Below are 8,394 nucleotides of genomic sequence, written 5' to 3' on the forward strand. Positions count from 1 at the left end.
AGAGGTCTGGCCTTTGCCCGTGGCTGCTAGGAGGTGGTCTCTAGGCCCTTGGAGTGTCCTGCCTGATAAGAGTGTCTTTGTTTACCTGGTGGCCTTGGCCACTGGACAGTCAACAGTATAACTCCTAATGGGAGCTTTGGGCCACACAGGATCTGCTCTTCCTCCAGGGGGGCTGAGGACGGCAGGTCAGCCCTGTGAACATCAGTCGTGGAGCTCCAGAACTGTGGGAAAATACGTGTCTGTGTAAGGCACCCAGGCCGTGGTGTTTTGTTGGGGGCAGACCAAGCAGAGGAGCACACAGTGCAGTAGAAAAATGGGCAAGAGATGCAAAAGAAAACCACAGGGAGGTACCACACATCTGCCACGATGGATAACATTTAAGAAGACTAACATTTTTAATGAAAAAAATAAACAAAACTAGAAGGATGTGAAACAGGGATTTTCATCTAAATTTTACTCGATACTAGGTTTGTGAGGTTTATCCAGATGTTTATAACTGTGGCTTTAATTTTCATTTTTTGATTCCAGAGCAGGTAAACTGGTACAAGAACTCTGAAAAAGTTTAGGGTTTGACCCAGTGATTTCTGGTTCTGGGTTACAAACAACACACGTGTGTCCACATAGGTGCCGAAACACACGTGCGGGAATGTTCCTGGCGTTGTTTGTAATCCCTGAAGAAGAGAAACAAATGTCTGTCAGCAGTGGAACAGATCCCTAAATTGTGGTATATTCATAAAATGGAAGATTATACAATAAAAATGAGTCACAGTTCTATATAGTGACACAGATGAATCTGTCAAACCTAATTTTCTGAGTAAAAGATACCAGGCACGAAAGACTACCTTTTTTTTGATTTCCATTTTATATGAGATTCAAAAACAGCCAGACTGGATGACTGTGTCAGAAATCAGGATAGTGGGTACATTTAGGGAAGACGGAGGGTTAGTGACTGGGAGCGGGTGTGAGCGGACGGGGAGAGTTGGTGGACGTTCTGTTTTTTGGACTTGAGTGGTGGTTCAGGACTCTTCACTCTGATCATCCAGGGAGCTTTACATTGCTATTTTGTCACGTTTTGTTATGATTTTCTCTTTAGAGGTTATGTTTCCAGATTTAAAAAGTTTAAAGAAGGTTGGGGCTCATCTAAAGAATATGTCTTCCATGAGAAGAGTTTTCAGCATCCAGAATAAACTTTAAAATCTCCGGTTTGCTTTCCGGGTAGGTGTGGCAGTGGCTTACCTGCTACTTACTCTTTTCATCTGTCAGAATCAAAATACTGAGTATTTGATGCACAGTCAAGGTGCATGTAGCATATTAGCAGCGTTATAAATAAAAGGGTAAAATCAACCCACAAGATTTTGGGGGCACTTGCCCCTGCCATTGACTGAATCCTGTTTCCAGTGGACCCTTTCTATGTGGGACATGGGAGAGTGCAGATCTATGGGTCGCTTCCCACGTGTCCACTTTAGAGCAGCCAAGCATCGCTAGGTCCTCTAGGGGCAGGGTCTAGGCTTGCACACTTGGACCTTGTGCTCCCTCTGAGGAGTTAGCAAATATGTGAGTGATCCTTTAAAAAACAAAGAAACCTGTGTAAGTGTGGAAGAGGGTGGCTGCTTACAAAACCTACTTCGTCTTCCTCCGAGGCACGGGAATGAGAATACTTTACCTGCTTCCTTATCTGTTTCCTTTGTAGTTAGGATTCCCCATGTGGAAAGGGAAGCATGGTGGCCATCTAAAGAGTTTGGAGGAAAGAATGATTAATTAGTTCAAAGAGAACACCCACTGATTCTAAGATCATAAAACTTATTCCAGTTTCTTCTCACTCATTCACCTTGAACGTGGCTCGATATAAATGCCCTGAAGATATGATGGGCCCTTCGTAGTTGATGGGGGTGCTGTGACATGTATTCAGAGAGCACAACACTCCCTGCAGAACTTTGCCAGACAGGAACAAACACTAACTGACTTCCAAAGCTTGTCTAGCTCTAAGCATTGCACAGTTCTTTGAAAAGCTAGAATTGTCTTATGATTGCCCTAAAATTGGAAAATAAGAACAGGAATTTTAATCCTCAATTAAAACAGCATGGTGCTAGTGCTTGGCTAGATGGACTGATGCACAATAGAAAGTCCAGAAATCGACAGCATAGGAATTTTGTATGCCATAAAGACAGCATTTTTTTTTTTAAATAGGTTTCACGCCCAGTGCAGAGCCCAAGGGTGGGGCCTGAACCCATGACCCTGAGATGAAGACCTGATCTGAAATCCAGAGTTGGACACCCCACCGACTGAGCCCCCCAGGCGCCCCATAGTCAGCCCTTCTCATCATTGGGAGTAAAGTGTTGAGACAATGGGATAGTCATTTTTAAAACACCATATACTAGGATAAACTCCAAATAGATCAAAGACTGACATGTTAAAAAAAAAAAAAAAAAAAGCCCAGACGAAAATACAGGTGAATTCCTTTGATTCTTGAAGTGGGAAAGACCCTTCTTAACTTATCAAAGTTAAGAGACAAATGACTATCTGAAAAAACATTTTACAACACCTGGTACAAAGGGCTCAGCTCTCTGATACAGACCCAGAGCTTCTGGAACCAAAATAAACCATTGTTCCTTTACACATGGTATATCACATACCTGTGGAAAGAGATGGAGAGCTCTGGGTCCCATTACAGCCAAAGATCCAGGACAGACTGCTAAGTGAACAGCGGTAGAGAACTTGTTCGCATTATCCTCTGACAGGGCAAGAAAGAAAAGTATATATATGTTTTGTTTCTATTTGCATAAAGAAAACACCGGAAGGGGACCTGAGTGGTCAAGGTCAGTGATGTGGAACTTGACTTCTCAGTGTGTATCTTTTCATGTAATTTGGATTTTTGTATCAAACTATGTATTATAAAATAAAATGAAATAAAATAGATGGTGACCCGTGATAGTCTAGGTCCAATCACATTTTGGTCTTTAGGCATTTGTATTTATTTGTTTTTAAGATTCCATGATGATTATTTAACTGTAAACTGCAGCTCGCAAGGTTGCTTTTTACCCTTTGATAGAGAAATCCCACTCCTGGAAACCCATTCTGAGACACACTTGAAAATGACTGTAGTTTCTGTTAAATAAATTTTTAAGATCCAGCAGGTGACTGGTGAACTAAACAATGGCGCACACCCACTCTCGAATCCTGTGGGTAGTTTCTAGGCCACCGTTTTACTGAACAGCCATTTAGTAGTTAATACTTCGAGTTTAACCCAGTTCTGTTTTTGTACGCAGAATAATTTTTCCCTTTAGATTTGCATGTACACATTGTCAAAGATCTGAAAAATAGGTTATGGTGTAAAGAAAAGAACAATGTTCTTTTCCTCCCCAATGTTCCCCCTTTTCCTTTGGGCACATAGGACACAATAAAACCTGCAGCATCAAGATGTGAGACTTCCCCTCCTCTCTTTTTCCCATATATGTGCAGTTGTAGGACTTACAGAGCCAAGCTCATTATCTGTCGTCAGTACTTTAAAGGGCCCACACTGATCTTCCATCAGTCCTGGAAATCCTTTAACTCCTGTGCTTTGCGCCTCTCTTTTCTTGCCTTTCAAAAATCCCCACAGGCAAGGACAATCAAATCAATTAGTAAATAATAGAATTTGTATGTCACCTGTTACCCACTTGTCTCTGGAAGATCTCTGGGACAATGAGATGGATTTCAAGTCTCTCTACTGTCTTATATGGATGTTAGATCTGATTCTGTGGTCAGAACATCAAAACAGCAGACTCGGGATTGTGAAAGACCAGAAGGGAGCACCTTAACCACTGGTTTTCAGACTTGATGGTGACCCCACTAAGACACGCATTCTTCTTCGTGACCCAGGACATGCATACATACGCCTAACAACGGAAGTGCCCCCAACCTAAGTTCCAGGAAGCCATAGATACCTCAGTGTGGCACGCTCTAATATGTTCGAATCTCTTCGATTACTGACAAGCCATGAAAAACACTGCTCTAAAGCAACTTTTTTTTTAAGATTTATTTGACAGAGAAAGAGCACAAGCAGGGGAAGCAGCAGAAGCAGAGGGAGAAGCAGACTCCCCACCAAGCAGGGAGCCCGATGCAGGACTCGATCCCAGGACCCCGGGATCATGACCTGAGCCGAAGGCAGACGCTTAACCATCTGAGCCACCCAGGCGCCCCTCTAATGCAACTTTTAAATTAGCAAACGGAAGCACAAAGAAGTAGAATAGTTACTCAGCTTTATCGATGATGAATGGTCAGGACTAGGTCTCCTCCGCCCTTGATGTTCGATGCCTCAGGACTCAGTACTTTCCCCTTTATACTCTTCTCTACCTCAGTCATCCCCTTGGCGACCTCACTCAGGTTCATGGCTTTACATGCCATCCATATACCAATGATTCCCAAATTTATAGTTCCACCTTAATTCAACTCCGTCCTCCCCAAACTATTCTCAAAGCTGTCAGTCACCTCCATACTACTTAACCAAGAGACTATTCTCAGGCCTGTACTCAATTCAGTCACTCAATCAGCAGCATTTGAACCCAGTTGCTAATACCCCTCATCCAGTTGGTGATCTCATGGACTCAGAATTTCTGACTCCCCCCTCCTCCAGCTCTACCACAGCACACCTGCTTCTCTCTTAGATGACCGCCTTATAAAAACACATCTTTTTCTAGTTCGCTCTTTCAGCCACACTGCGTTTAAAGAAAATCATATATCAATATATTAAAGTCTAAAAGCTACTGAAAAACTTTCTAAAAATAAAATTTGAAGGTATCATTTAAAATAATGGAGATGCCAAAAATTAACAAATGTCCTAAAGGACAAACAATAGCCTAATTAAAACCAAGAACTAAAAAGGGATTCCTGCTAAATTATTTAACTTTACTTTGGAAAGTCTCAGCAAGTGCAGTACAAAAGAAATAAAATGCTTGGTATTCACATTGAGGAAGACCAAAACAACAACAACAACAATATGTTATTTTGCTGATGACTAGGAAAGACTCAAGGGGCTCTATTTTAAAAAGTACCAAGAAGTGGAATTACAGAAATTGGTAAGGTCACTGGATACAACATATCAATACATTTCCTCCTTCCTAGCAGTAAGACCTAAAAAAGGAAATGAGTCCTCCATTCACAGTAGACACAAGCATACAAATTAACAAACATGACTTATATGGAGAGATCAATAGAAAAGAACACAGAAATCTTATTAAGACTTTAATAACAGGACATACAGTGGGAGAAATGGATGGATTATAAATTGCGTTAGGACAACTGGCCATCTGGGAGAATGTAAACTCGGATTCTAAAAGTGCATAAAATTTTAGATGGATTAGAGACTAAAAAATTTTTAGGAAGCAATTTTTAGAAGAAAACCTAGGCTTTTGAATGAATAATGGAGGGGTGGGGCTCAGTTTCTTAACCAAGAAATCTAGAAGCTTTAAAAGATATGTTTCTAACATTTAATATTTGGGATTTTATATAGATCTTTATAACACTTAAATGGAAAATCCACCATAAATAAAATTAGTAAAAAATGCCAAAATTAGAAAACTATCTGCAACAGAGGTGATAAGTAGTTCATTACTATATAAAAAAAACAGTGGGACAAGAAAAACTGCCCAATGAAAAAGGAAGCAAAGGGATAAGCCTGCATTCTCTGAAGAGTGTATTCAAATGACCAATAAACCTAAAGAAAGGATATACTAGTGACCATGATAATGCACATCAAAGTGACAATGAGAAGTAATTTTACACCCTTTAGACGGGCAAAAATTGAGCCCACACCTTGAGGGGGAGTTATTTTCAGGATACGTCAGCACCAACTGAAATATAAAATTCACTCTAATCTAGCAAGTTCGGTGGCGGAACTCTGTTGCGCCACAGTGGGCAGTGGTCAATGGAAACAACGTCAATGCTTATCGCTAGGAAATGGATGAATAGCTTATGTTACTCCACGTGGACATTAAAAAGAGGTTTTGACCTGAAAGGATTTCGGAAAGGTTTTAAGAAGCAGTTTGTGTAAAGTCACCGTTTTGTAAATAGCCCTAACCGAAAACCAGAAGGAGCAATCATGCATGTGTAGGATAGGTGCTCCTAAGAGACCGAGTTCAAAGCAATCATGAATAGCTAGCGACACGCCAGCTTAAGGGCCGGGGAGCAGAGATGTGAAGTGCCTGTATGGCAGATGTTACCGGAAAGCGGGAGCCCAGCAAGACAGTGGGAAAGAAAGATCATCTAAAAAATGGGGGGAAAGAAGAGTATGTAGGGGCACGTGTAAAAATGAGGCTTTACAACCAACTGAGCTGTGTTTAGTAGCCCTGGCTCACCATATGGTGTTTTCTCCTCGGAGGTGAAAGAGGTTATTAAAATCTGTATCCTAGAATTAAATTTCAAAAGCCTAAAGGGACTATTCTGCGAAAGTGTCCTTCCCTACTTAATATGGTATAGCGCCACCAGAATTGAAAACCCTGTACGCAAAGAAATACGCTCTAGTTAGGGGCCGAGTGGGTTTTCAAATGTTAGCCAATCAGGGCAGCTTTGTTTCCTATAAACACAGGAGCCCGGTAAGGGCTTGTGAGCTTCGGCTCCAAAACTCCGATGCAGCCAAGCTTCCTTGTCGGGACCACCTCCAGAAACTTGCGCGCAGCTCCCAAGCCGACCCACACGGAGGCGCCGCGCCAACAAACCCGACCTGCGCTTCCAGAGCTCAGCCTGCGAGGCCTACCTGGTGGGGCTCTTCGAGGACACCAACCTGTGCGCCATCCACGCCAAGCGCGTCACCATCATGCCCAAGGACATCCAGCTGGCGCGCCGCATCCGCGGAGGGTGTGGCCAGGCTTTCGGTTTCACGGGTTACCCCCCAAGCACTTGTCAGGGGAACCCACATCCGGAAAGGGCCGCTTTAGGCGCTACTGTCCCGAAAAGAGCAGGGCCCGGCTTTGAACTCAACGGGGAGATGGAACAGACAGGTGTGCGCGCGGCGCACGCTCCCAGCTGGGGCCAGAGCGGGGCTCCCATCCCTCCTGGTTACCGGGGATGACTCATTAGCCCGGGGCGCGGACTTCCGGTTAGGGACAAAGTCCCCCAGGTCTTGCCAATACAGTTAACTCTAGGGAAGACGAAGCTCGGTAGGCCAGTGGTTCCCGAGCCGCTAAACGGCACCTAGAAAGGTCAGGTCCGCCGGTGGGAACTGGAGCCTCTAAGGAACTGCGGGGTGGGGTAAGGACTGGCTCAGCACCGCCCCGGCAAGGGAGCCCGGCAAGACAGTGGCAAACTCCGCGTAGGAGCCAGGAGACACGTACTAAAGCTCTTTCCTCCGAAGTATGTTGGTGGCTCTTAAAAGAGCCGTTGGGTTATTGGAATAAGTTCCAACTGCAACGCTTACTTCTTCTTGGGTGCGGCCTTTTTGGGCTTGGCGGCCGTCTTTGGCTTGGTCACCTTCGCCTTGGCCGCCTTGGGCTTCACAGCCTTGGCTTTGGCAGGGCTCTTGGCTACTTTCTTAGGCTTCACAACCTTGGGCTTCTTGGGGCTCTTGGACGACTTCTTGGCCACAGCCGGCTTTTTGGCCTTTTTCGGAGTCTTAACAGCTTTTTTAACAGCTGCCGTGACCTTTTTAGGTTTCTTGGAAGCGCCCGTCACCTTGGCCTTCGCCACCTTCGTGGGGTTGGCCTTGGCTTCCCCGGAGGCCGCCTTCTTGTTGAGCTTGAAGGAGCCCGAGGCGCCGGTGCCCTTGGTCTGCACCAGGGTGCCCTTGCTCACCAGGCTCTTGAGGCCCAGCTTGATGCGGCTGTTGTTCTTCTCCACGTCGTAGCCGGCGGCCGCGAGCGCCTTCTTGAGCGCGGCCAGGGACACGCCGTTGCGCTCCTTGGAGGAGGACACCGCCTGCACGATCAGCTCCGACACCGAGGGGCCCGCGGGCTTCTTTTTGGCGGCAGCCGCAGCCTTGGCCGGCCTCTTGGCTTTCTTGCCGGCCGCGGGCTTCTCGGGGGGAGTGGAGGTGGCCGGCGCGGGCGGCGCGGTCTCAGACATGGTGAGAGCGGAGCAGGCCGAGCGAGCTGCGAGGACCTGACTGAGCAGGAAGACGCCGGCAGCCCGGGCGCGGCCTATTTATAGGGCGGGGCCGCGCTGTGATTGGTGCTCGCCGGCGCCCGCCTCTCGCCCCCTAGCGCCCCCTGCGCCGCGGCCCTCAGCGCGTCCCCGAGGGGACTGTGCGGCGGCAGCCCGGTCGCCTCGCGCAGCCCGCACTTCTGGGCGGGGAGGGGTCGGGCTCCGCAGCCCATTAACGCCAGACGGTGCCGCTTCCCTTTATGGAACAAGCCTTTTGATTCCGGGGGGCGGAGGAAGAGCAGTTTGTAAACGAGGCAGCCAAATAAGAATCCAGGGAGGCGT

General features: G+C 46.2%; 1 protein-coding gene and 1 long non-coding RNA gene across 2 annotated transcripts; both read right to left on the minus strand.

Moving 5' to 3' along the window:
- On the minus strand, positions 1-6,945 carry LOC110586618. Its single transcript, XR_002480712.2, has 4 exons — positions 6,731-6,945; positions 2,634-2,729; positions 1,664-1,729; positions 1-671 (listed from the first exon to the last, which is right to left on the minus strand). It is a non-coding gene; the product is annotated as an uncharacterized LOC110586618 (long non-coding RNA).
- A 380-nt stretch (positions 6,946-7,325) lies between these two features.
- Positions 7,326-8,034, minus strand: H1-1 (H1.1 linker histone, cluster member). The gene has a single exon (XM_021696842.1). The coding sequence runs from the start codon at positions 8,032-8,034 to the stop codon at positions 7,387-7,389; it is 648 nt and encodes a 215-aa protein (XP_021552517.1). The 3' UTR covers positions 7,326-7,386.
- Between the last annotated feature and the right edge of the window lie 360 nt (positions 8,035-8,394).

This window comes from Neomonachus schauinslandi, chromosome 8 (assembly GCF_002201575.2).
Source record: "Neomonachus schauinslandi chromosome 8, ASM220157v2, whole genome shotgun sequence".
Classification (NCBI taxonomy): domain Eukaryota; kingdom Metazoa; phylum Chordata; class Mammalia; order Carnivora; family Phocidae; genus Neomonachus; species Neomonachus schauinslandi.

Coding starts and splice junctions, on each gene's coding strand:
- H1-1 (XM_021696842.1), bottom strand. CDS start 8,034: ATGTCTGAGACCGCGCCGCCCGCGCCGGCCACCTCCACTCCCCCCGAG.